The 25,844-nt window shown below is 57.0% G+C and overlaps 2 protein-coding genes and 1 long non-coding RNA gene across 6 annotated transcripts; 1 reads left to right on the top strand and 2 right to left on the bottom strand.

The window, feature by feature from the left end:
* Nucleotides 1-9,260: 9,260 nt before the first annotated feature.
* LOC129462690 (uncharacterized) lies at nt 9,261-16,075 on the top strand. Its single transcript, XR_010115745.1, has 3 exons — nt 9,261-9,379; nt 13,621-13,705; nt 15,707-16,075. It is a non-coding gene; the product is annotated as an uncharacterized lncRNA (long non-coding RNA).
* On the bottom strand, nt 12,252-18,775 carry FGF8 (fibroblast growth factor 8). Of its 4 annotated transcripts, none has more exons than XM_055242862.2 (6): nt 17,987-18,775; nt 17,858-17,894; nt 17,246-17,332; nt 16,848-17,028; nt 13,587-13,693; nt 12,252-12,752 (listed from the first exon to the last, which is right to left on the bottom strand). In XM_055242862.2, exons 1-6 carry the CDS (start codon nt 18,016-18,018, stop codon nt 12,462-12,464), a joined length of 735 nt encoding a protein of 244 aa, XP_055098837.1. In that variant the 5' UTR covers nt 18,019-18,775; the 3' UTR covers nt 12,252-12,461. The 4 variants fall into 4 exon arrangements, with proteins under 4 accessions (XP_055098837.1, XP_055098846.1, XP_055098855.1 ...); XM_055242871.2 differs by having other exon boundaries at nt 16,848-16,995; XM_055242880.2 differs by lacking the exon at nt 17,246-17,332.
* Nucleotides 18,776-23,462: 4,687 nt separating this feature from the next.
* Nucleotides 23,463-25,588, bottom strand: NPM3 (nucleophosmin/nucleoplasmin 3). The gene is made up of 6 exons (XM_055251417.2): nt 25,415-25,588; nt 24,983-25,068; nt 24,614-24,733; nt 24,397-24,490; nt 23,866-23,993; nt 23,463-23,771 (listed from the first exon to the last, which is right to left on the bottom strand). Exons 1-5 carry the CDS (start codon nt 25,530-25,532, stop codon nt 23,875-23,877), a joined length of 537 nt encoding a protein of 178 aa, XP_055107392.1. The 5' UTR covers nt 25,533-25,588; the 3' UTR covers nt 23,463-23,771; nt 23,866-23,874.
* Nucleotides 25,589-25,844: the final 256 nt, after the last annotated feature.

Raw genomic sequence — 25,844 nt, 5'->3', positions numbered from 1 at the left:
TGATACTATCTGACTTACTGCACTGAATAGCTGGAATAAAACTGAAAAATATGCCCATTTATAATTGCCTCTTCGACATTCAACCATAACTTATGTATGTAGTTTCTCTCACTAGACTGTAAGCTCCCTGGGAACAAGAACGAATCATTGGTTTCTCTGTAGAGAGAAATGGAATGGAGCCTAGGGCTCAGTGCACGTGAGTGGAAAGAATCATTCACAAGCCCCACATTCTACTTGGAGCAGTCCCCAAGCTGGAAGCTGCCTCCAGCCAAGCCCACTATCCCCTTTCAGTTGCTACTTTCGCTGACTTTACACAGGTCAAGTGTAATCATCACCCAAGTTTACTTCAGTTTGTCTTGAAGATAGTGTCCTAAGCTTCTTAACCCAGGCCCCAGTCACGAATGGCAGCCAGAAGCCTGGCCTTGAGCTGCTGAGATGTTGAGGAAGTGAGCAGGGACCAGCAGGGTCTCTCTCTAACTGCGGCACAGAGCCAGTTCTTGGTGCCAGCCCCAGAGGATGGTCATTCCGGGAAGCCTGAGCTTGGGGGCTGCAGGTAAAAGGCCAGTCGGAGAGCCGGCAGCATGAGAATAAGTTCCCGGCCTTAGCACCAGCAAAATGACCCCTTCTCAGAGTCCAAAGCTGCTGCCCACTCAGCAGTAGCACAGGGAGGCCCCTGCCCCTGGGACCCATCCCAACCACCTCTCTTTGCCCTCATCCCCCGTTGGCTTAATTCCAAGGATCCTCCGAGATGGATTGGGATTCTCAGTCGGCCTTCAGAGCCATGCCAGGGCCACATAACAGCTCAATCAAGCACATTGATGCAGCAAAATTTGGTGGGTCAGCGCTGGAGGGCCTGGAGCTGCTCTGCAGCAGAAGTTTCCCTGTTGGATCTCTGGAAACCTCAAAGGCCATACTCCTTCTGAGACACCTTCTAACCTGCATCTGTATCCTTGGAGGCAGGCAGGGAAGGGGTTGAGCTTAAGATAATCTACTCAGCCTGCTGAGGGCTTCCTCTGAGGGCTCTGGGCTGCCTAGGAAAGGGGGAAAAGGGGAAGAGGAATTCTTCAAACAATAACCCTCATAGCACGTATTGGGTGGATGCTGTGCCCAGCACAGTTTTGGCTACTGGGTGTGCTTTCTTGTTGGCCTTCCACCTATAAGTAGGCACTATTGTGAATCCCATTTTATACACGAGGAGACTGAGTCCTAGAGAGGTGAAGAAACGTTCCCAAGGTCACAAGGATCCCAGCTAGACAAATGACCACTCCTAGCCTTTGTCTCACATAATGGCTTGAAGGGGAAGAAAGAATTTATTTTGAAATTAACCACGGTTCTTGGGCTCTCCTGCAGGATTTCACGTGTGCAGAATGCGGTTGGCAGAAGGTGCATGAGTACTTCAGAGTGCAAAAGCCCTGGGTTCAGGTCCGAAGTCAGCCACTGCCGAGCTCTAGCACTTCAGGCAAAGTGCTTCAGTCAAATGGGGCTAGTAGTTCTGATCTTGCAGGGCTATTATGAGGATCAGAATAACACACTCAGCATGCCTGGCAGCTGGTGGGTGCTCAGTACATGGTCACCATGGCTATTCCTCTCCTCTGCCCTCCCTTGGCTGAGCGAGTGCAGGCCCCCATTGCTGCTGGCGGCCCCATCATTGACTGCTCCAGCAGCCCATTGGAGTAAGTGGAAGCAGCTGGGAGAGGGGTCGGGGGAAGAGGGGAAGGGAGGGGACAGCTTGAGAGCTTGAGTGACTGCAGGCCAGCCCTGAGGGCCTCACAGGGGATATAGGCCCTAGCCACAGGTGCACCAATTACTCTCCCCTCAAAGAAAGCCTGGGGTTCACTTCTCCCCCACCCCCGTTTTCCCACTCTGCTCAGCCCTGACCTTTCTGCAGAAGGCGGTGGCAGCTCCGCAGCACCAGTCCGCTGGCTGGTCGTTTGTCTTCAGGTTTCACAGCCTCCCTGAGGCTCCCAGTGCTTTGCAAGTTTTCCCTCCCTTTCCCAGCCACTTCCCAGTTAGCCTGGGAGCCTCTTAGTGGCAGCTCGGGTTTCATTCCTGGGAGCTTTGTTCCAAATGGAAGTTTCTGGTTGGGATAATCCCTGGGTGTGAGTGGTCAGTGCAGGAAGAGCCAGGAGCCTCTCTGGGAGGCAGTGGGAACAACCCCACCAGTCCAGGTGCTCTGAGGAGGGAGCAGAGCTGGGCTCCTTGTCCTGGAAGCACCTTCCCATCGAGGCCCAGGGGCTGACCCTGGGCAGCAGGCCTGGAGCCCACCCACCTCTTCTCTGATAGGTCCTGGCCATCATCCTCTCCTGGATGTCCAAGAGAGTTTTGAAGGGTTCAGACCCTTCATCTCCTTTACCACCTGCTACAGTTGAGATGCCAGGCACAAGAAGCTGAAGGGACCCCAATCCCTGAGCCATCCAAAACAAATGTTGTTTAAGTCTATTTTATAAAATAGGCTTCCATACAGGTTTTGCTCAGGAAAAAAGTTTCTGTTGCTAAAAAAAATTTTTAAGCAAATAATCTAATTCAAACCTTTTACTTTCCAGATGAGGAAGTTAAGGTTCAGAAAAGACAAGTTTCCCAGAGGATCCTACAGCAATTCCATTCTCATCTGTCTTCTCTGTGAAGGCTCTTGTGAGCCACGCAGGCACAGTGCCTGGTGCTAACCCACGTGTTACCTGCGCCATGTTGTATCGTAGACTCAGGTTCACTACTCTGGGAAGCCCAATACATGGGCCAGCCTGAAGGCAGGGACCTTGCCACGTCCACCCCGCTCTCTCCCATAATTCGATACTCGGTGTTCATGGAATTCAACTGGGACTGAGCTAAGTGGAGCTGAACTCCAGCAGAACCAGCCCAGGGTCCTGTCTTCCACCAGTTTTTAGCTGCCTAAAAACCAGCCATGGCCAGCACACTCGGCATTCCTGCCCCCCATCCCCTAAACCCCAGCGTCTTCACACAAACCCTGCCCTTCCTGTCTCAGCCTTTCCCACTCCTCATCAGGAAGGCCTGTCTAACCATGGCCATCTGCTACATGGGAGGCCTTAGGAGTCAGGGATCTATCCAACCTGTGCACCATTGCTTCCCAACACTCTACTGCCTGGCATATAGGAAGTGCTCAGTAAACCCTTCTGAATCAATGCAAGGCACTAGGGAAAGGACAGTCTTCGCATCTGGCTAGAGGAAAGGTCAGAGCCTTGAATGTCCGCTCTCTGTGTTCTCAGTGCTTCTCTCTTTTTCTGTTTTTCCCAACTCCAGCAACTCAGGCTTGACTTTTCCCCCATTTGCATGGGCTTATTTGGGGTGGGGAGGGGGGAGGCAAAGCCAGGTCTGAGGGGCAGAGAGGCAAGAACGTGCACACTGGCCCCCAAGATAAGCAGGGAAACCATCCCCCTTGCAGCCGCCACATCATCCGTCCTTCTCAGTTCTCCCAGGCCTTCAGGGGCCCGGGCCTTTGGCAGCCACACCTGCTTGGATGAGTGGAAGGGATGGGGAGAGGCCAGTCAGTCTCTGTGTGCATGAAGGACCTTGCCCAGTCTCTTTCCCAGCCTCCTGGCTGCCTTAGGCCCTCAGCTGCCAGAGCTGTTTCCCCAGGAAAGCAGTCTCCTTGCAGACTCTGCTCCTCGATGCCTCTCTGATGATGCCACTGTGCAAACCTGGGCTCCCAGGGACTTAGTTCAGGTGGCCCACCTCCTCTCCCAGATTCCCTCCCGGCAGTAGCCCCCACACCATCACTGTTAGGAAGCATTGTTAAGGTAACCGCTGGACACTTGACACGCTCATGTTAACTCAGTCCTGGCAACTCCTATGGTGGAGTGATTCCCTGTTGTGCAGGTGAGGAAGTGGGGGCTGGGAGAGGTGAGCTGACTTGCCTTGGTTAAATGACCAGGCAGTGACAGAGCCAGGATTCAAGCTCAGGGCTGCTGGACTCCAAAGCCCTTGCCCCTCACCCTCACACCAAGCCACTTCTGATTTCTGGCTGTCCCTGTGGCCATTCCTCTGACTTCCTTCTCTGACTCTGCTGAGGCCTGGAGGATGCCACAGCAGTGTCAGAGCAAATGCCAGGGGTAGGGGGAGTGAAAAAAAGGAAAATCCCCTTTTCTTTCCATTCCGTCTGTCTACCCATCCTGCTGGTCTGATGAAAGTGCCCAGATGGGGGCCTGCTTCCTGGGGCCGGGTTCCTGCAGAGGGCCTGCCACCAATACCAGAGTCTCCCATCCCTCACACACTTGTACACACTCACACCAGGGTTCCCCAGGCCAAAATAGCAACTTTAGACACCACCTGCTTAGGCTCTGACCGCCCCCCACACTCAGCACAAAGCTGTGGCTTTAGCCATTTGGTCACTCGGCTCACCTTGTCGTCAAGCTTTTTTTCCCAGAGCCCCAGCTACCCATCACACCTCATTTAAGGACACCCTTAGCAGCCACCCTCCCTCCCTGGGCTGCTCTCATCCCTTCTCAGGAACCTCCTCTGCCACTCAGCTCAAGAGCCCCCACCCCCAGCACCCCAGGGAAGATAAGAGCTGCCTTAAGGGAAGTGGCTGGAACTTGAGCCCAAGGTAGAGAAGTCAGCCCAAACCCTCAGAAGCCTAAGTCCCAGCGTCCTGCTGACTTGGCCTGTTCTATCAGAACTGAGATCAGGCAGCTCCTACACGGTGTATTACCCAGGATGAATGTTTTATGAGTTTGCTCTTCATTACCAAGGGCCCCTTGCAGAGGGGGGAGGGGGAGGGTGTAGAAAAAGCCCAGGGAGAGACTGGGCAGGGAAATGGGTTGGAAGAGCACGGGGTGGCCCAGGTGTGTTTATGATGGGACGGGGGCAGTTCTTTGTGAAGAAATATTCTGCAGGACTTGGTGATATTTGTCATATTGAGATGATTGAATGTCAGAGGCTAGAAACAGGGAAGAGTCCAAGAAGGTAGTTTTGGAATCTGGGCTTTTGGGGGGCTGCATGTATGGGGGCAGAGGGACAGCTGGAATTGGGTGTTGGCCCAGGCCACCCCCAACCTCTGAAGTCACCGACCAGTCCTCTAGGAAGTTGGCCTGGGTCTCAGGACCACAGTGCTGTGGCTGCTGCAGGCTTTGCTATTCTGCCACTCTCAGGTCCCAAGCCAGGCATCTTCCGGACCTATGGTGTCAAGGGAATGTGAGGCAGCACACTGGCCAGAGCTCTATTCAGGCTTCTCTGTGCTCCCTGAATGCCATGCCCAGGCCTGGGCCCTTGTTCTGAGCACCTCCAGCCAGGCCCTCACCTACAGCCCATCTGAGTCTTCATGACTGGGGACCTGGCCATATCTCCAAATGCCAATGGTGGGGACCTTGGTCAGCAGGGCAGAATGCTGACTGTCCTCCCCCAATACCCACTCCTCCATACACAGCCAGGGAAGGAATGGCAGGAAATGCTCCCCAAACCCACCCAGGGGCTGCAGCCAGTTCCACTATTGCCAAGAGAGGGGCTAGGGAGGGAGCTAGACCGCAGATGGAGCCGGAGCCTCACTCAGGGCCTGCCAGCGGGGGTGGGGGGGGGTGGGTTTTTCATGAGGGGTCAGCTCTGGGACCTGCCCAGATGGACAGTTACTTCTTGAGGGTCAGCAAGAGATCCAGATGGGGAAGGGGGCAACCAAAGGGACCTATTGGCACAATCCTCCACGGCAACATGGGACTTGGGGATCCCCCTGGAGTTCCTGCCAGCTCCCCATCTGTCTTGCTACCACTTTCTCCTCCTCTCTCCTCTGCTCTCTCTGGCTCTTAGTTCCCCCTCACTCTCTCCTGTGAAGTCCTCTGGTTGCTACGGAAACCCGATGGCGATGAAGAAAGCAGAATTTGGGGAGGTTCTGAGACGTCCAGCCCAATAGGCCCTGCCTAGATGTCTGCCTGTCCAGGTTTTGGAGACGTTCGTTGCAGCTTGAGAAAATGATGGGGGGCCTGTGCCAGACAGCCTTGGACCTTTTTTAGTAAGCAGTGCATGTCGGATGGGCAAAGAGAAGTCACCCATCCCAGGACCACCCTCAGGTCTCCCTGCCCTTCAGACATTTCCTAACGCCTGACCCATGGCCTGGATACAGAGGACTCCCAGCCTGCCTTCTCCGCAGCTGCCTCAGAACCTGCTCTATGTGGATTGCTTGCACAAATGTTTGCTGAACACCCACCATGTGCTGGACACCATTATAGGCACTGGGCGTTCATCAATGAGCAATTCAAACAAAGTTCCTGCTCTCCTGGGAGGTAAGGGTAGAGTAGACCAAAAGCAAGTAAATAAAAAAACAGGATAAGATCAGACAGTGATAAGTGTAATGTAGAAAATAAAGCAGAGGCCGGGCACAGTGGCTCACGCCTGTAATCCCAGCACTTTGGGAGGCCGAGGCAGGTGGATCACCTGAGGTCAGGAGTTTGAGACCAGCCTGGCCAATATGGTGAAACCTCATCTCTACTAAAAATACACACACACACAAAAAAAACAATTAGCCAAACGTGTTGGCACCTGCTTGTAGTCCTAGCACTTTGGGAGGCTGAGGCGGGCGGATCACTTGCGGTCTAGAATTTGAGACCAGCCTGACCAACACGGTGAGATTCCGTCTCTAATAAAAGTATAAAAATAAATAAATAATTAGCCAGGTGTGGCGGCGCCTGCCTGTAGTCCCACACTTTGGGAGGCTGAGGCGGGCAGATCATTCGAGGTCTGGAATTTGAGACCAGCCTGACCAACATGGTGACATTCTGTCTCTAATAAAAGTACAAAAAATAATTAGCTGGGTGTGGTGGCGCCTGCCTGTAGTCCTAGCTACTCAGAAGGCCGAGGCACGAGAAATGCTTGAACCCGGGAGGTGGAGGTTGCAGTGAGCCAAGATCATGCCACTGCACTCCAATCTGGGTGACAAAGTGAGATTCCATCCCCCACCCCCACCCCCAAGAAAGCAGACAGTGACAGCAGAGAGACCCACGTCACGCGGTCGGCCAGCCAGTGATTTGGAGGAAAGACATTCCAAGTGGCGAGAACAGCAAGTGCAAAGGCTCTGAGGCTCCCTGGGCTTATTAGAGAAGCTGGAGGAAGTGTGTCCAGGGAGCAGCAGGCAAGAGGGAGGGCGGGGAAGGAGTGGAGCTCCACAGGCAGAGCGTGGAGAAGCTTGTGCTGGTCTGGAAATGAGTTTGAATTCAAGTGTAGCTATGGCGGGAGTAACACAATCAGATTTGTGTCTTGAAAATTCTGGCTTCTGAGTGCAGAATGGATTGTAGGGGGATAAGAGAAGAAACAGGAAGAGCAATTGAGGTGGGGGGGTGGGTACTGCCATAAGCCAGACAAGAACTGATGATGGCTTGGAGCAGGGTGGTAGCAGTAGATAGGTAGATAGGGTGGGTGGTGGATGGATTGGACTGGAGAGATGTTCTGGAGGGAAAGCCAGCAGGAACTGCTGATGAGAGGCAAGGGTGATGCTCCCAGGTTAAACTAGCCCTGGTTTTTTGCCACCTCCTCTCAGCTCTGGGGTTGAGTCAGGGGTAGGGAGTAGGGAGACAGGATGACATGAAACTTTTCCCTAGCCCCAGGTAAAGCTCTGGACTCAGAATCCTTCTGTCCTTCCCCTAGGTCATCAGGCCACAGCCCTCTCTGCTTTTCCCCCTGCCTACCTCATGGGCCACACAGTCTCAGTCTTCTTTGCCAGTTCTCCCTCTTCACCTGACCTCTAAACGTTTGGAGCACACTGAGGCTTGGCTGGCTCCTCTCCTCCATCTCTGCTCACTCCCTAAGGTATCCATCCTGTCTCCCAGCTTTGAAAATCATCTGTGTGCTGAACACTCCCGGATTGCTATCTTCACACTAGACTTCTCCCCTGAATTCCAGACTCACACAAAACTGCCTACTCATCTCCTCTTGAATACGTATGTAGTCAGCTCAGATGTAACATGTGCAAAACCAAACTCCTACCCTTCCCCTCCAAATCTGCCCATCCTGGAATCTCCCCCGTCTCAGTGAATGACACCTCCATCTTTTTCGTTGCTCAAGCCAGAAACCGTGGAAACTCCTAGACTCCTCTCTTTCCGCACAAGCCACATGCAAATCCATCAGCAAATCCTGTCATCTCTACTTGCGAAAAATGTCCAAAACCCCACTCTCTCCTCACCATCTTCCATTCACTACTATCTCTCACCTGATTATTGCAGTAACCTCATAACTGGTCTCCCTTGCCCTGCTACCGTCTAGTCTCAACACAGCAGCCAAAGCAACCTTGGGAAAACTTAATTCAGATCATGTCACTCTACTGTTGAAAACCCTCAGTGAAATTAGCTACACGTGTAATCCCAGCTACTTGGGAGACTGAGGCAAGAGAACCGCGTGAACCCAGGAGGCAGAGGTTGCAGTGAGCCGAGATGGCACTATTGAACTCCAGCCCGGGTGACAGAGGGGGACTCTGTTTAAAAAAAAAAAAAATCCTCAGTGGTTTGCGGTCTCATCCAGAGTCCAAGCTGAAGTCTTTTCAATGGCCTCACATGATCTGCCCTTTGCCAGAAGGTCTCTGCACCCCTTCTGTCTCTGCGACCTCACCTCAGTTTCTGTCATTCTCTACTACCCCCAACCCCCAACTGCACACCCCCAAGATCCTCCCTTAGCTGTGCCACAGCCGTGGTGGCCTCCTTCCTGCCCCCCTAATGCAGTGTGCCTTTGCAGTGGCTGCTCCCTCCACCTGGATCGTCCTCCCCCGGGTATGGGAATACCTTACCCTGATGGAGTGTGCTCAGACCCGAAGTTATCCACAAGGTCTTCCTGATCACCTTGTTTAAAATCGCCACCACCCTTCACACTCATCCTCTTCTCTGGAATATTGAGATGACTGAATGTCAGAGGATAGAAACAGGGAAGAATCCAAGAAGGTGGTTTTTGAATCTATATTGGTCTATGTGGTGGTTGTCACTGACTGATGTGTCCTCCCCGACTAGAATATGGGCTCCAGAGTAACAGGCATTTTTGTGTCTTATTTTCTGCTCTGTCCCCTCACCCAGGACAGAGCCTGGCACATCATAGGCACTCAGTCAAAATTTACTGAATGAATGAATGGAATTAAGGAAAGACCTGCAGCCTACAGGAGGCAGCCTGGATCTGGGAGGGGAAACCCAATTTCTAGGACAGCACCAGCTTTGACCCTAGCTATGGGTCATCTGGGCTGCCGCTGTCATCTGTGGAGGGTGGGGAATTCCTGAGCCCCTTTGTAGCAGCAACATTCTAGAATGATGCTTGACCCTAGCCTCACCTGCTTCCATTTGGCTGAGGGAGGAAGGGAGGGGTAGAGGCAGGACCTGGTGCTGTGGAAAGAGAGAACTCTTGCTCGTTTTTTCTAGTCAAGACCCAAGTGGACTCTTTGCTGGCTTTGAAAGGAAAGGCATTTCTGGTTTGTACTTGGCAGGACTCTGGGAGCCCTGGGTGGGGAAGGAATGAGCCAGGGGGTGCAGCCCCAGCTGCTGAGTGGGGACAAGTAGAGTCCTGGCCACTGGGCCTGGGTTCCTCCTCATGGAGACCGTCCTTCTGGGACATCATGGGGGGAAGGCAGGAGGAGAATTGAAGTGAGTACTGGGGAGAGGGAAGGCTGGAGAGGGCCTAGTGTGTGGATCGGCTGGGCTCACACGCAGGCCCTCAGTGGGTGTGCGTGGTCAAGCCTTGAAGCAGCCCTCAGCCTGCCCCTAGGCCCTCGCAGCCAGCACCAACTCCAGGACCGAGTGGCAGGGCACCTTTTGGCTGAGAGAAGCCCAGTCCTCCTCCCTTTTCTGGGCCTCGCAACAGCTCCCTGCTTGTTTTCCCCGAAATAAATGGGCTGAGCATATTGGGCCGGCAATAACCCCTTGAAATCAGTTGTTATCACAGTTAACAACCAGTTTGGCTTCAGTTCAGGCTGTTAACTATCAAACCACTAAGTGCCGGTAATGATTGATTCTTGGCCAGTTGCAGCTTGAGTGGGCTGTAAAACCCCATTAGTGAGGGCTCTGTGGAGGCAGCGGCTCTAAGATAAACAAGTTGATGGGTGCTCTAGCCCGGCCTAGCCCCAGTGCTCTGGGCGAAGCTCCCATGGGTCCCTGGCCTGGGGTCCTACTGGGAGTCAACCTCTTCCCAAAGCCGCAGGCAACCTCAAAGACCAGGTCCCACCCTTCTGTCCCCCTCCACCTCACCTTTCCCTATCCAGGTGTCTCTTTCTAGAAGGCAGGTCTGGCTCTCTGGAAAGCTCCCTTCTTCTTCCAAGAAGTAAACATGGCACAATCCCATTGCCACCACCCTGGAGGACTCAGGCCTCCCCAACCTGGGGGCATGAGGATTAGCTTTAGCCAGTGACCAGCCTTGGCCCAGCCTGGCCCCACGTTGTGGCCAGGATCACAGGCGGAGAGCCTGACATTCCACCCCCCGCACCAGACTCCCTCCTACTCAGTGCCTTCCCCCAGGAATTGCTCTCAAACAAATGAAATGTGGGTAATTACGGGGCTAGGGGCTGGACAGGAGACCGTGCAGATGAAAGCGTTTCCTGGACGGTCCCTTCATTTGCATGGCATCAGAAGCTGCTCAGAAGGTGTGACTTTTCCCACAGTGAGACCCCAGCTCCTTGCACAATAAAGCCAGGCTGCTCACCCAGAATTAATTAAAGGGGGAAGGGAGCAGAGGAGGAGGCACTAAGAGCTGGGGGAACTGGAAGAGAGACATCTAGGGCCCCTTCGCTACATCCAGTGTCTATGCACCAGCAGAAACCCACTCTCTCCAGAGCCCCTCACCGCCTGTGGCAGGCCACGAGAGGTGGGTGGACAAGCCAGCCTCTACTGCCAGGCTTCCCACTAAGCCTCGAAATTCCTGATCTGCCGGGGTGGACTAAGCCTGGGACTTGGGCCTGAAACTTGGGGAGGAAGCCTTGGGTTGCTCCCTACCCCAGGAGATGCCAATGGACAGAGCCCTAGAGGAGGGAAGTTTCTAGACTGGCTCAGTAGCTGGGCTGTGGGACCAGCCCAGGGCATCCACAAGGAAGGAAGCATGAGCAGCCCTAATGGGAGGCCTCAGTGATGAAGGCTGGGCCAGCTCTGTACTCAGGAAACTGCCGTGGGGCCTGGGCTCTCCCTTGGTGTGGCGGGACACCAGTCTCACCAGTCCACACGCAAACACACACCTGCACCCTTGTCCATTCCCTTCTCTGCCCACACCATGACCTGCTCCACCACTCCCACAGCAGCCCTCCCTCCCTCCACACATGGCCTCCTGCTTCTCCCCAAGGCCATGACTGCCTTTAGTTCTGCGCTAGGCCTATGAGCTTCCCTTCTGGTGCCATCCAGTGCCCAGCTCCTCTCCCACCAGGCCCATCCTCCGAGGTGGGCAGCCTCTTCCTGGAAGACAGTTCCCCAGGCTCTTTGCAGCACCTGAGCTCAGTGCTTTCTGCCCACAGCTAGCTCACCAGATCACCCAAGGTTATCACTTGTCCCACATCACAATTGTCAACACCAGTCTTGGCGGTCCCCCTCCAACATGCCCCCACCTTGGACCCTGGTAGCTGCTCTTTTCTTTCATTTTCTGGAGCCTGAGTCTCAGAAAGAACAAGTTCTGGAATCTCCAGCCTGTCTCCCACATGGACCTAGGCACTCAGAGAAGCACTTTTTAAGAGGTTTAAATCCATGATTACAGCTCTGGTCCTAGCACATCCATTATTTCTGGCCCTGAGGTGGCCTGGGGAAGTGTTAGCAATGACCTCTGTAAAGTGCTAGGAGGTACACATCTGAGAGCTCCAAGGACTAGCTAACAGCCTCTTCTTGCCCCTTTCCCTGCTTCTGTCCTTGCAGGAAAACCCCTCAAGTGACAGTGTCAGGGATGATTGACAGGCAGGGGCCCTTAGGCTGGAGGAAGGCTGCGGTCAGAGCTGGCGCCTGGTCATCTGCGTCTCCCAGCCGCCCTCCAGCTGCGGCAAGGTTGGGGGAAGGGGCTGACCCCGGCAGGACTCACTCTCCAGCACACATTTTTAATATGCAAGTTAAATAAATATTTCAATCATTTAATAGTCACCAGTCTGATACCCACTTCTAGGAGGACTGCCCTGTGTCACAGTCCTTTCCTCCCTGCCCCACCTGGGGGTGCAGTGGAGTCCCTGGCTGCCCAGCCCTGGGACTGGCCTTGCAGGTACTGGGGCCTCAGCAGCACAGGCTAGAGAAAGCCCCCCAGCCCCACAAACCCCCAGCCGGAATCCCAGTCTAGGCCACTAATGGGGCTTTCTGAGAGTTAAGAAGACAGACACCACAGCCAAGTGGAATACAAAAATAGAGCCTCTCTTTTGTTTAAAAAAAAAAAAAAAAAAGCAAAAACCCAACAGCAAACAATATCAACAACTGGAACCCAGGGCTCCCCCACACCTCCCCAGCTGCAGAGTAGCACACAGCTCATCTTGCTTGAGTTTTGGGTGCCCTACAGGATGAGCCTTTCTGTGGTCTGGCGTTGTGGGGAGGGCCAGGCAGCACCTATCGGGGCTCGGGGGCCCAAGTCCTCTGGCTGCCGCGCAGGCTGCGCGTGAAGGGCGGGTAGTTGAGGAACTCGAAGCGCAGGCTCTGCTCGGTGGTGTGGTGGCCCCGGGGCAGCCGCTTCATGAAGTGGACCTCACGCTGGTGCTGCCGCGTCTTGGAGCCCTTGCGGGGCCGGCCCTTGCGGGTGAAGGCCATGTACCAGCCCTCGTACTTGGCATTCTGCAGCGCTGTGTAGTTGTTCTCCAGCACAATCTCCGTGAAGACGCAGTCCTTGCCTTTGCCGTTGCTCTGCAGGTAGGGGAGCCAGACACCACGTTACAGAGCCCCCCCAGCAGAGGCAGAGGGCGAGCGGCCCCAGACAGCAGGTGGGCACCCCAGCAGATGGCGAGGTGGGCAGGAGCCGCAGCCCCACCCCCTGCCTGGGCACCCGCTCTCTAATCCCTCACAACTCGCAGCCCACCCGGCAACTTCCTGTCCTCCCAGGCAGCAGTGACACATGGTTGTCTACGGAGGGGCTGGGCCCCAACGCAGAAAGACAGAGAGAGGGGCCCAGAGCCTGCCTGCTCTGGCCTCCTGCCCACCAGTCTGGCCACCCGTCTCCCCACCTGCCCCTCTCACCCCCTCAGGACTTCGGCTCCCTGGCCCCAGGGCAGCCACCCTGTGGGGGAGGGGAGGCCTGGGAGGAGATGCTGAGACCCCAGCCCTAGAAGCCCAGGAAGCGGGGAGCTCGAGGCTGGAGAGGAGCCGTGACTAATGGAGCCATTTCAGAGCTCGGCCGAGGGGCTGGGCCTGCGGCTTACTGAACATTCCAAATGCTGGTACCATGTAATTGGACATAATAGCAAAGCAATTTGGCGATTTGTTAAAAAGATATATGGAATTTACCAACCCCCCCCAGCCCCTTCCCTAGCCTTCATTCTTCCTCCTTTGCCTTTTATAGTTTTCATCTCTCAGCTTCCTTCTCCCTCACTCCTGCACCCAATCATGAGGTAACCCCAAGATGGCCCTGTGGCCTTCTGCCTACCTTGTTGGGATCAGAGCACAGGACTGTCATGGAGGAGTCCAGCCAGCCCAAGCCACTCCCCAGGTCCCGCGGACCTCACCTGCCTGCTGGGGCCTCACCTTGGCGATCAGCTTCCCCTTCTTGTTCATGCAGATGTAGAGGCCCGTCTCGGCTCCTCGGACTCGAACTCTGCTTCCGAAGGTGTCCGTCTCCACAATGAGCTTTGCTGTCAGAGAAGGTAGCAGGATGGCTATTGGCAGATCCCTGACCCCAGCTGGTCCACACACTTGTCACAGCCCAGCAGCAACTGCTCCAAAGACCAGGAACCCAAAACATGGACTCTAGCTCCAGCCCAGCTACTAACATGCTGTGCAACCCGGAGAAAGGGCTTTTCTGGACCTCAGGCCCCACCCCTGGGTTTACAGAGGGCAGTGGATGGGATTATGGTTTTCAAACTGGGTTCTCAAGAGAGGTCTTGGGACCATCAAATTGAAAAGGCTGAAGTGCCATTCCTTCCACCCTCTTTTTAAACCAGACAGTGATGTCTCTTAGATTGAGGCTCTAAGTAAAGTTTAATTGAATCAGAGTTCCATAGCTAATCAAAAGATCTCCGAGGATCCTTCCAACTCCAAACATTATGTGCACGTGTCTCACAGGTCATTACAAACACTTGGGTGAAGTGGTGACCTCCAGTCCCAAGGCCAAAGATGAAAGCATTGTCTCCTGTTTCTGCCACTTTGGGTTCTAACTCACAGCTTTGGCCACCCCCAGCCCCTCAACATCACCAGGCTCTGCTCTGCTGAGAAGGTGCTAGGGATGGGGACAGCTCTCCCTAAACACACAGCCCAAAGCAGGCTGCTTTCCCAGAATCTCAGACACCTGCCAGGAGGATCCTGCCTCTTCCCTGTGGCTTCCCAGTCACCAGGGTCCCCAGCCCAGTGTCTAGAAATCAACAACTCAATCGTCTTTTCTCTTTCATCCTCGTCACAGCTGGGCTTCTCAGCCCAGTGACCAAATACCTTCTGTGGGTGAGGAGGAGGGAGAATCGTGCTCACTGGCCTCTTAGTCTGGAGTCCAGGAGGCAAGGCTGAAAGATTCTATGCCTCCTTTCCCACTCCCCTCCCCTTAGACAGCCAACTTGCCACAGAAGCCTGTCCCGTTCACCTCTCTATGCAATCATCTCTTATAGGCTGTCCTCAAGAAAGTAGTGAGTCTGACTTCACTGTTTGGGAAGGGACAGAAGGCGCTGGCTCTCCTGCCATCCCTGCCGCAGAGCCTAGCCTCTCCCCTCCTTGAGAAAGCAGTTCTCAGGCTTAGCCTGCATTGACATATGGCACCTCCTCTGTCCCTGAAACCCATGGCAGGGATTTGGGGCACCGAGGTCAGCAAGTCAGTCATCACTGCTCAGCTTGTAATGTTCCCCGCTTCACACAGGCTCAGTGCTGGGACCAGTGGCCAAGCCCCCAGTTTGGCCCCAAGTCAACAGGGAAATGCAGCTGTCACCTCACTGCCTGCCCACCTCCTCCTGGACCTAGCCAGTCTGCTCATCCCTCTCCTGCTCTGCCTTCCACAGCAAGAGGCAGCTGTTTTTAAGGGCCAGGAAGGATGCTGACTGGAGGAGTGAGAGGATGCCACTCTGGGGATTCTGGCCAGATGTGGCAGGCAGGGATGAAGTAGGTGCCTCTGCATCTTCCTGGGGCCAGTAAAGAAGCCATTGAGACCTCTCTGCTATTCTCCTGTCCTGGCCGAATACCCTGAGCCTCTGTTCTTAGGGCCTCCAGCTCCTATCCTGCTGTGGGGCAGGGACTAGGGAAGGCGGGAAACCTCTTATATGGCCAAGGAGAGAAGTGAGCATCAGGCTTCCTCTGATGTCTGAAGATGAATTCCACCACACCAGCTTGGCTTCTGCTTCCCTCCCCAAAATCCAAGGATGCTGGGCCATTTGCTCTGATAGAGCAAACCCTGGAAGAGCCAGGCATTCGTCTCCTCTCCTTAGAAGCTGAGAAGGGCAGCAAGCAGCTACTTTGGAGGGACAAAGGGACGGTAGGCCTGCTCTGCTAGCCCAGCAGGGGAGCTCGGCCACCGGGCAGGCCGCCCCCCCCCAACCCCAGAGAGCCCCCTCTCTCCCATGTCGGTTGAATTTGCTCCGATCTGGGGAGCTGGGGCCACAGTTTACGGCAGCTCTCCCGACCGGGCTTTTGGAAAGCTTAACATTTTCAAACCTATTCTTCCACCCCAGTGACAGATTTATCCCAGGAAAATTATGTCTCCTCCTCCAGCTTTGAAGGGAAGTCAGCTACGTCGATGCAGAAAAAATGCAGCGAGACATACTCGATCCCCCAAACTGGCTCAAGAAGAGGAGAAAGTATTCAGGAAATGTTAAAAAAGGTGAAAGTAAGAAGAGTTTTAATCGCTCTGCCAGACGCGGGGGTCTCTCCAGAGATTCAGAAAGAACAATCTTGAACCTCTTTTTTAACATTTACAGACTTGCAACTCCTTTCAAACTCCACATCTGAAAAAAAGCTCGTTCTTTTTCTGTTTTATATCATTCTTCATTTTTCTTCTTAGCTCTTAAAATGCCTCACCTTTTTATTACATTTTAATAGAGTCTTCCCCTCTCCTTTCATGCTTGTTTAACGTGGTCATTATTTAAAGGTTTTTAAACTCACAATAATCGCTCTCTAAAAACACCACCAGCCGCCCAGAGGGCTTGCTTTTCTCTTGGTACATCCAGGACTCTGGAAATTGGCCCCGTTTCAAGGCAGGAATATTGAATGTTTTAGAAATCAATCAGTCCTCAGCCCCTCTGCCGGCAGTAGCTCTCTGCACTTGCCACCCCACAGGGAGCCGGGAGCCCTGCCCCAGCCGCCTGTGTTCCCGGGGGAGTGGAGCAGGGAGAGCCCCCTTCCAAGCCCAGTTTCCACGTGTAATTGACCCATCCGATGAAAGTATTTAAGGGTTTCCAGCAACCCCCTTTTCCAACTGGGAGAGTTGAGGGGATTTCTCTCCCTTCTCTTTCCCACTCTCCTTTTGTGGGCCCTGGCGACATATCCTCTTTCAAGCGCTTCCCTTAAACCTAGGCCCCCTCCCCCTGAACCCCCTGCCTCCACCTGCAGCTGGGGAGGAGTGTATGAAGGGGGGAGGTGTAAAGGGAGATTCCTAGATTCATTCATTTGCTGGGCAGGGAAGGGGGCACCTGTGGCCAAGTACTCCCCCAGGCCCCTTCCCTAGCCCTCTCTTCCCCAGCTGACCCTCAAGACACCTTTCTGCCTTAACTCCTTCCCTTCTGAGCTGGGGACCCTGCAGGCCCCCGGCCAGTGCACTTGGGACTGGCGGTCCAGGCGCCGCGCATCCCATAAGCTACCTTCAGTGCGCCTTACCGAAGGGGTCGCCGTCCTCTGCCATGGCGTTGATGCGCTTGTTGGCCAGGACCTGCACGTGCTTCCCGCTGGTGCGGCTGTAGAGTTGGTAGGTCCGGATGAGGCGGCGGCTGAGCTGATCCGTCACCAGGCTCTGCTCCCTCACATGCTGTGTAAAATTAGGTGAGGACTGAACAGTTACCTTTAGGAAATTGAAAAATACACAATACACCATTATAATGCTACTCTGCCCAGGGGCCCGAGTGGCCCCATCACCCTGTGTCCCCCTCACTGCCCCAAGCCGCCAGCAGGTGCTGGGGGTTCCCCCAACATGCCAGCCCAGGCCACCATCCCCCACCCAGGCAAGTCGGGCAGACCCAGCCCAGGATGAACGAGCCCCAGGGAGAAGCTGGACCCACCTGTTGGGAGACACCCTGGGGCTCCCGGCCAGCCCCGAACAGGGAAGCGAGCTCCCTGCCCAGCGCAGGGCCCCCGCCCGGGCCTTCCTAGAGGAGCAGGGCGCTTTTAAGTAGGGAGGCAGCCCTCCTCGACCCCTGACATTTATAAAGACAAATTTACGGAGCAAATGTTGAGAGTGCAGGGGACCTGGGCACCCGATCGTTGGGCCAAACCGGCCACAAGCCTCCCCCGAGGGGCGCTGAGAGGGTCTCTGCTGCAGTCACCCGGCTTCCCCTGACATCGAACATCCATCCCCTGGCCCCGGCTGCCCCCTTCCTCGGCGGCTGGGTGTTCCCTATGCCCCCAGCCGGCCAGGAAGCACGGGGGACAGTGCTGGGCTCCGAGACCTTCGTTTCTATCCTGGCCACTCACTCGCTGTGTGACCTCAGGCGGGGTGCTACCTCTCTGTGCCTCTCAGCTCCCTCTTCGGGGTGGCTCGGGGCTGGGTTTCTAAGGTGCCCTCAGCCCTCCGGCGCCAGCCGCAGAGTCGGTCCCGGTGCCCCCGACCGGCGCTGCCCACCCGGGTCTCCCACCGGCGCGCCCGGCCCCCGCCTCTGCGCACCCCTCCTCACCTGGGCTTGGAGGCAGAGGACCAGCAAGTGCAACAGCCTGTGGGAGACAAAAGCGGGCGGGAGAGAGAGGCGCGGGTGAGGCGAGGAGCGCGGCGGGCGGGCGGCGGGGCAGGGCGGCGCGGTACTCACAGGCAGCTCAGCGCGGAGCGGGGGCTGCCCATGGCGCGCGGCCCCGGGGCACCGAGAGCCCGGCGGGTCACGCCGTCCCGCGGGCGGCCGCGGGGTGACGCGCGGAGCGGGGCGCGAGCGGAGAGGGTGCGGGTGCGGGAGGCCGGCGGCGATCACGACGCGGCTCCGCGGGTCCCGTGGAACGTCGTGCTCGCCGCGCCGCACCGAATCGTTGTGCGCCGCTGCCGGAGCCGGTGGCCGCTGGCTGCTCGGGAGCCGGAGCAGGCGGGAGGGTCACGGGCTGGCGGGGTGGGTGGGGAGGTGGGAGGGCGGGGAGGGGTGGGGGCGGGGGGCGCCGCACCGGGCGAGAGGGGGGAGCGCGGGGCGGGCGGCGGGAGCCCGCAGCCCCCGGCTGGGACCTAGGGCCTGGATGCAGCCCGGGGCGGGGGCGGGGCGGCCGGGGCGGGGCGGCCGACGGGTTCGGGATTGAGGGTCTGGGCTAGGGGAGGGGTCTGGGGACCCGCGGGAGGGGCGGGGGCGGCCGGTCTGGGCGCCTCCCCCTATCCCCGGCCTGTCCCTTCGCGCGCTCTCCGGGCCCGGACGCGCGGGGATGGGAGCGCCTAGGGCTGCGAGCTCTGCGGGCCAGGAGACCCCGGGCCTGGGCTTCCCCGACCTCCCGGAGCCCCTGAGTCCGGTGGGGCTGGGTCTCCGCCTCCCGGCCCAGACGCTTCCGCCGCCGGCTACGCAGCGGTCTCCGAGCCACCTACTGTGTGTCCCGCCGGGCCCCTGGGAGCGGCCGCTAACCGTGCAGCGAATGGCTGCGCACCCGGCCCTTGCGCAGTGCGTGCCGGTGCCACCTGGACCCCGCTCCCCTGTTTCGGCCGCGTGCCCCGTCCTGTCGGTCTCTCCAGTCTCGTTCACTCTCCCGAGGAGGCCCTGGGAGCCAGAAATGCCTCCTCCTCCCCCCACCCCATTATCACCATCACCCCTTCCCCTGTGCCCCTCACCACACACACACACACACACACACACACACACACACACACACACACACATACTAGCCTGAAGCTTGAGGAGCACCCCGAGCCACCTGTGTGGAAGAGAGAGCCCGGAAGTACCTGGCAGGACCCACTGTCCCCCTACCCCAGCAGGCAGCAGGCGCAAAAAAACCCTCAGTAGCTTTTACTGGGGGAAGGGACTTCCATCCAGGCCACCCAGCCCTTTCTCCCTCAAAGCCCCATTCGTTTTTCATTTAACAGGTATTTACACACCTACTGTATTCTAGGCAGGGGCTGGTCAGCTGGGCCTGGGGCATGGGAGAAGGTAGGCACTTGTCTAAGCCTTTCCTATCCCCTCACCTTGTGGCTTCCCCCCGAGGTTTCTGGAAACCCTGAGCCCCCACTCTGCTTCTGTGGGAGCAGCCTGGGTAGACAGAGATGCCCTGGGATAGGTGCCCTGTGAGGAGCAGGTGATGCCCTACCAGGCTGCTGTCTTCACCCACAACTTCCCCTTCCCCCTTCCCCAATGACCCTCCATTCCCCTGGGGGTAGGGCTGGAGGGTTTGGTGTGGTCCCAGGAAGCCATTAGGCCAAAATTAGCGGCAGCCCTAGTCCAGCGGCACAGCCAGGCCCTGCCTCCCTCCCTGCTCTGTGTCCCACCTTTCCCTGTGCCCCATCTTTCCAACTCCCAGCCATAAATGCAAACACTGAGCAATGGAGAGATGGGAAAACAGTTAGAGGGTGCGTTCCAAGATCTTATCCCTCCTCAGAGAAGTAGACTTCCAGAGCACACCTGCCATCCCCCTCCAGGAATCTGTTCACTGGGCTGTTGCCCACACAGACCTTGTGGCAAGGACCATGACTTACGAGCTCAGAAATCACAGCTCGTGGCACAAAGCTGGGCAGAGCTGTTCTGCAGTTGAGTTCATTGAATGAATGAATGAATGAATGAATGATGGGGAAAGTGGCTGAGCCTTTGGACTTCAGCCTATTTGCAACTTCCCCAGGAAGACCTGCCTTCACCTCCTCCCAACAGATTATCACCAGCAACTCCACCAGTTAGTGAGCACTTGTATCTGCTACAGGCTTGGCAGGCACTGTCTCCTCTAAAGCCCATGGGGAGGTGGGTCCTTCAGGTGGAGACAAGTCAGGTGGATACAAGTGGCCAAAGCCCAGGCCAGCCCTTGCCTTCCCTGTGCTCTGTGTAAGGCCTGAGTCACAATTCGTTGAGTGTCTGTTTCCCTCTCTGCACTGCTTCACGTGGGCAAGGGTGATGTCTGTTTGCTTGTGGTCTTACCCTCATCCTTGTACATAGTAGGCCCTCAAGCATGTTTAGTTGTGTATATCGATGAACAAATGATTGAATGGAGAGATGGAGAGCAGGCACTTCCTGTTAGAAACGGGCTTTCTCCCACCATGGACCCTCTGAACATCAGTGAGATAAGCAGAGCAGGGAGTAGGCCCCAGGCAGGGGTGAGGGTGACCCGCCCATCCAACAGTGTTTGCATGGTCCTGGAGTCACAGCCAGAGCCACTCTGGCTACCTGCCCCTCCCTGGAATGGGGGTAGGGGCAGAGCCCCTGGCTGAGACCAGCATTCAGCTCCAGCTGTGGAACCCCCTGAAGATTCTGAGGGCCCTGGGTTGACCCTCAATGGTCTTCAGCCACCCTTCTTCCTCTGCCCCAGAGATGGGCGTCCTGGGATCTGAAGGGTCCGAGGTCAAGTTTCAGTCCTGTCCCAGCCTCTGCCAGGGAGCCTGTGCTGGACCAGGATTCGTTTACATTTGGATTTGGAGACCCTCCTGAGAAGCGGACCCTCACCTAGTTCGTTGAAATTCTCATCTCCCCAAAAGTCCGTTTCTCTGGGGGAGAGGAGCAGATGGGGACAACCCGGGAACAAGCACCTGGCTCTTCCCCAGCACGCCCTGTGACTGACAGATGCAAATGTCCCGCCGGGCCCCCGCAGGCCGCTCCCTCCCTCGCTGGCTCGCCCGCCTCCCGGCCAGCTCCCTCCCTCCTTTATCTTATCAAAGCCCGGTAATTACAATTGCTATTTTGTTTCCTCGAATCTGCAATCAGAGCTCCCTGGCCCAGATGAGGGAGCGCCTGTCAACCTGATCGCTGAGTGACAGCCCGGCCACCTTTCCCAGCCGCCCCCACACTCCGCAAACACAAACACACACACGCACAGACACAAACTCCCTCGCCTGCAAACACAAACACACACTCCTCGCCAACACAAACGGCCCGTCTCCGCAGACACGCCCTCGCCGGCACCCAGACACACTCCTTCAGCCTATTTCCAAACGCACCCCTCGATCCAAGCACAGCCCCCGGCCCCTCCAATCCACACCCGCCGGAGACCGCAGCTCGCTCCGACGCGCGCTTCCTGAGCCGGGCGTTCAAAGCGCCGCGGACTCACCGCCGACCGTTCAAATGCAAATCGCCGAGACTACGTTAAGCACTTCGGCCGCTGTCTGGGAGTCGTCTCCCTCTGCCCCCAAATAGGAGCCTGCCCTTCCTCCAGCAGTCGGCAAACCCCGGCGTATGCCTTCATCCCCCAGGGGTCTGAGGCCACAGTGAGCCGGCAACGCTCCTACTGTGCGCTGAAGGGGAGAGAAGAGGGCTCGAGGAGAGGCGGGGGCGAGGAGAGAGGAATAAACCTTGCCCAGCTGTGTCCGCGGGGCGCCCCAACCGGCCGAGAAACTCCTGGGCCGAGAGGCTGATGTGGATTGGGTCCCCACTGCGGGCAGGAGCGTGCTCGGCGCAGGCCCGCGCCCACCGGGAGACAGACCCGGAAAACCGGCGAGGAATGCAAGGAGCGATCAGTGGCATCGCGGGGGATGGATGGGGTAAATATTGGGGCGGGGCCGCGCAGGGGGTTGATGGGTCAGCTAGGGAGGCCTCCCCGGAGAGAGGACTCAGCCAGTCTCCCGCTCCTCCTGCCAAGCACGTGCCGAGGACTTTGGAGGCTGGGGCCAAGAGGAGGAAGGGAAAGAGGAGTGAGGGCCGCAGCCACTTCCCCGCTCCAACTCAAGTCGTTCGAATGAATGAATGAACGTATGCACGCATGCATGCAAGCCTCAGTGGCTTTCCCACGCCTTCTGCCCAAGATTCGGCCGCCCAGGGCAGTGGCGGGACTCGGAGGCCCCGGCCCCACGGCGCCCACCGGGAGCCTCTAGAGGAGGCCGGGTGAGCGGTACGACCACGAGCGGCTTCAACCTCGCCCGCCAGAGGGCGCCAGCCCCGACTTCCCTCTCCCTGCCGACCGCGCTCCGCAGCGAGACCCATGGTTCCCAGCCAGGCCACCCCTCCGCCGGGCTCCCCAGGGAAGCATTTTTAGCAGCGTCCTCCTAGAGCGGAGAAAGGCGCCTGCGACCCAGATCGCCGCAACACAGACAGGCGTCATCTCCCTTTGTCCTCAACTTGAGGAAGAGGGAGGTTGGAAATTGGACCCCTAGTTCCTCACCACGGGCTAAGGGAGAACCTCCTTCACTAGGGATGCGCTGAAGAGCGTGCGGGTCAGTACTGCGGACGCAAGATCTTCAAAGCTGACCTCACCTGCCGCAGAACCACCAGCCTGCTATATCCCGGGGCCCCTCCCCCTTGCCCAGAGGCTGGGGGTGGGAGTTGGCCTGACCCCCATCAGGCCCTGTTCTCTGTCTATCCTCAGCCTGTCTGGCCCCAGGTTGTCTGGGGAGGCAATGTTTTGTTTGTTTGTTTGTTTATGGGCATTGACAACCCTCCCCCCCCCGCCCACCACCAACACAGCTGCTGAACTGCTGACCCCAGAGCTGGTCACACACACTCATCCTCAAACCAGGTGTGTCAGTTCTTCCTGGCACAAAGGCAGCCAAGTGCCAGAACTACCTGATTCCAGGCACCAGAGACCCCCAGACCCCATGGTGTGTGGGGCACAAAAATCCCTTAGTCCAGGAGGCCAATTCCCTGGGGCCCCTTTCTGCCCCCATATGCCAGGCCACCCGGATTCTGGTTTCCCTGTCACCCAATCTGGCCAGTCCCCTCCATCTGGCCCCCGGAGTCAGGTTTCTCTAAGGGCCCAGCCCTGCTCAGACAGCCTGCAAGGCTCAAAGGAGGAACGAAGCCTGGTCCCGCCCTGCCCTCACAGGCCCTCTGTGGGCCAGAGCCCCTCGTGGGGCTAGGGACGCACATTCCTCAGGCTGCCTAAGCCCGCTTATCTGCCCCCTGCCCATCAGCCTGAGTGCTGACAGAGGCCCAGACCCCTTGTTTGGATGCTGATAACCTCCTGCGATGACCCTCCCCCACCTGCAGAGACTGGGAATGGGCTGTGTTGGGAGGTCCCCTTCCAGCAAGGCAACTGGGGCCCAGGCCCCAGGTCCTAGCCCAGGGCCATGAGGGTAGAGGATCCCACAGTTCTCCACCCTCCCCCAGGCCCAGGGCCACCCTGGGTGCTGCCACAGTGCCACCTGGCGGTCCCTAGGGAAACATCACCCAGCACAGGAAGAAGCCACACAAGAGCTGCAAAAACTCCACACCACTTTATTTCAACCTTTATCCAAAAATGTAAAAACTATTAAAAATGTGTAGTTCTGAGCTTCAGGCACTAACCTCCAATCCTCACAGGCAGGTGGGAAGAGAGGCCCCCGGCATGGTGCAAGATCAGAAAACCAGGGCTGTGTGGAGCACAGGCCCTCTCCTAGCACCAAAGACCCAAGTCCCTCCCACCCAACCCCCACCCAAGCTCTCCTCTTCAAGGAAGAAACATTTACAATTGTTGAAACTTGTAGGGGAACAGGGTGCATGGCGGTGCATGGCGCATGGAGCTGACCTGAAAAGAGGAAACAAGGAATCAGCATCTAGGCCCTCACCTGCTTCTCCTGCCGCTTCCCAGAGCCTGCTGGGCACTTCTCCCCACAACTCACCAAGGAGGGCTAGGGCCTGCCCCCCTGCTTTTTGGCAGGAAGGATGGGGCACAGCTCAGCTTCTTCCTCATCACTGTCCTCTTCCTCTTCCTCGCTCTCCTCCTCAGAAACATCATTGCTCATCGTAACTGGTGAACACACAAGCAGCAGAAGGATGGGGTGTTAAGACCAGACCCTTTCACACCGCATGCCATTTCTTCATGCCGTGGTGTTAGGCTTACAGGGCCCCTGACCTCCCAGTGCTTATGGGCTAGGTGGGAAGAACCTCAGACCCTAAACTGGGTCACAAAGAGCCAAAGGAGTCTTCATTACTGGAGCTGGAGAAGTTGGGCCATGTTCCATGGAGGAGGTAGGCTTGAGTAGACGGAAAGGAGAGGGCATGTCATGCACAGGGCACAGCGTGGAGGGCACGCAGACCTGTACAGGGCTGCACTGGGAGATGAGAGTGGGATGGGGCAGGAGTGCGGAGTGGGGGAAGCCTGATGGGAGAGTCTACTGGAAGCAAAGGAGAGGGCCCTCCCCTCTTCTCACCAATCTGGTGCCGCCCAGTGATCCGCACAGGGCCAGAGCCCGACTTCAGGCGGAAGGTTACAGGTGGTTGGAGCTGGAAGTCATCCAGACTGAGCTGGGAGGAAGACAAGGATGAAGGCCTGGCCCACTCCTAGCCCACCCCACACTGTAATGAGTACTAACGTCCTCAATCCCCTCACCACTACCACCAACACCAAGGCAGAGCTGGGGAACTCACCATGGGTTGGCAGGACAGCTTGAGGTTGGCCACAGGGACTGCGATCTCCTGATGGTCATGGTTCCGGGCCACAACTTCTACCACATTACACTCGTCTTTGGCTCCCTCGGTGAGGCAGAGCTGGGAACGGTACACAGGGCCTCAAGGTCTCCTCAAGCGAAGGTTGACACCACAAGTAAAGGCATCTACCCTAGCACCTGCCCAGCCTCAGAGGTCCCGGTTCACCTGGCCAGGGGAGCCGTCCATGCCGGGGGGGGGGGGGGGTTAGGCTGAGGAGGTGTCTCCAAGTAAAGGGGATCCGGGGGTTGGGTAGAGACCTATATTGCCGCCTGGGCTTATTCATTAAAACCCCATTCCCCTGCCCCTCACCATGGTTAGTGCCAGCACGTGCTCCGCATCATCCTCTTCCTCTACCTTAAAGGTGAAGGAACGGGTGTGGCCGGAGAGCTCACAGCCTGGTAGAAATAACAGTGAGTATGCCTGAGCGTGTGTACGGCGCTGGGCAGCGGGGGATGTCACCAACCCGCCGTCACGTGTAACCTTAGGCGGACGGGTCATTTACACGTCCACCTCCGTCTCTTCTCAGAACACCAGGGGCGCTCTGCCGTGGGCCTCGCGCAACACATCTGGGGCAGGGATCTCGCCGCCCCCTTCGGCTGTGCGTGCCAGGCCCCCTCTCCTGCGGGAACAGGAAAGCAGCCCTCCGCCCACACCCACGCCGTGAAACCCTCCGCATTCCCGCCTCACATCCCTACCTCTTACCGCCCCAGTACCACCCTCAGCCTCTCCCTTCCCTAATACCGAAGAAAAAACTGTCCATAGTGACCGGGGCCGGGACCCGTAGGCCCCCTACACCCCCGGCCCGCGTTCGGCTTTCCTGACTCAAAAACGCTAAGGCAGCTGCAGTGCCGGCGGCCATGCTGCAAAGGCCTTCTTCAAACTCCGCCCCCGACACGCACAAAGCCGGGGACCCTCGGCCAGTTCCGGCCCCGCCCATTAAAGGAGACGCTCTGTCCTGGAAAAGAAAAGGCGCCGAGACCCCGCAGCCCTACCCGGAGCCCGCAGCTTCTGCTTATATTATTATCAAGACCGAAGAGAAAGGAAGTAACATCACAGAAGAATGGATTTGGGATTTATGTTAACATCCTTGCTCATTTCCACGACTATGAGGGTGTCCACTTCCCCAAGCTCCTCGCTCTGTGTCGGAAGAGTGTCTCCCACTCTTCCAACC

Source organism: Symphalangus syndactylus, chromosome 2 (assembly GCF_028878055.3).
Source record: "Symphalangus syndactylus isolate Jambi chromosome 2, NHGRI_mSymSyn1-v2.1_pri, whole genome shotgun sequence".
In the NCBI taxonomy this organism is placed as follows: domain Eukaryota; kingdom Metazoa; phylum Chordata; class Mammalia; order Primates; family Hylobatidae; genus Symphalangus; species Symphalangus syndactylus.
Note: the sequence above shows the minus strand (reverse complement) of the source record. Positions and strands in the feature narration are given on the sequence as shown.

What these genes read in the sequence shown, in the direction of transcription:
- FGF8 (XM_055242862.2), bottom strand. Translation starts at nt 18,018, where the DNA reads ATGGGCAGCCCCCGCTCCGCGCTGAGCTGCCT. An exon ending in TCCTCTGCCTCCAAGCCCAG is followed by an intron (nt 17,333 to 17,857) that starts GTGAGGAGGGGT and finishes CTGCTCCTCTAG; the next exon opens with GAAGGCCCGGGCGGGGGCCC. An exon ending in AGGGGAAGCTGATCGCCAAG is followed by an intron (nt 12,753 to 13,586) that starts GTGAGGCCCCAG and finishes CCCTACCTGCAG; the next exon opens with AGCAACGGCAAAGGCAAGGA.
- NPM3 (XM_055251417.2), bottom strand. Translation starts at nt 25,532, where the DNA reads ATGGCCGCCGGCACTGCAGCTGCCTTAGCGTTTTTGAGTCAGGAAAGC. An exon ending in ACGTGCTGGCACTAACCATG is followed by an intron (nt 24,734 to 24,982) that starts GTGAGGGGCAGG and finishes TACCGTTCCCAG; the next exon opens with CTCTGCCTCACCGAGGGAGC. An exon ending in AGCTGTCCTGCCAACCCATG is followed by an intron (nt 24,491 to 24,613) that starts GTGAGTTCCCCA and finishes TCTTCCTCCCAG; the next exon opens with CTCAGTCTGGATGACTTCCA.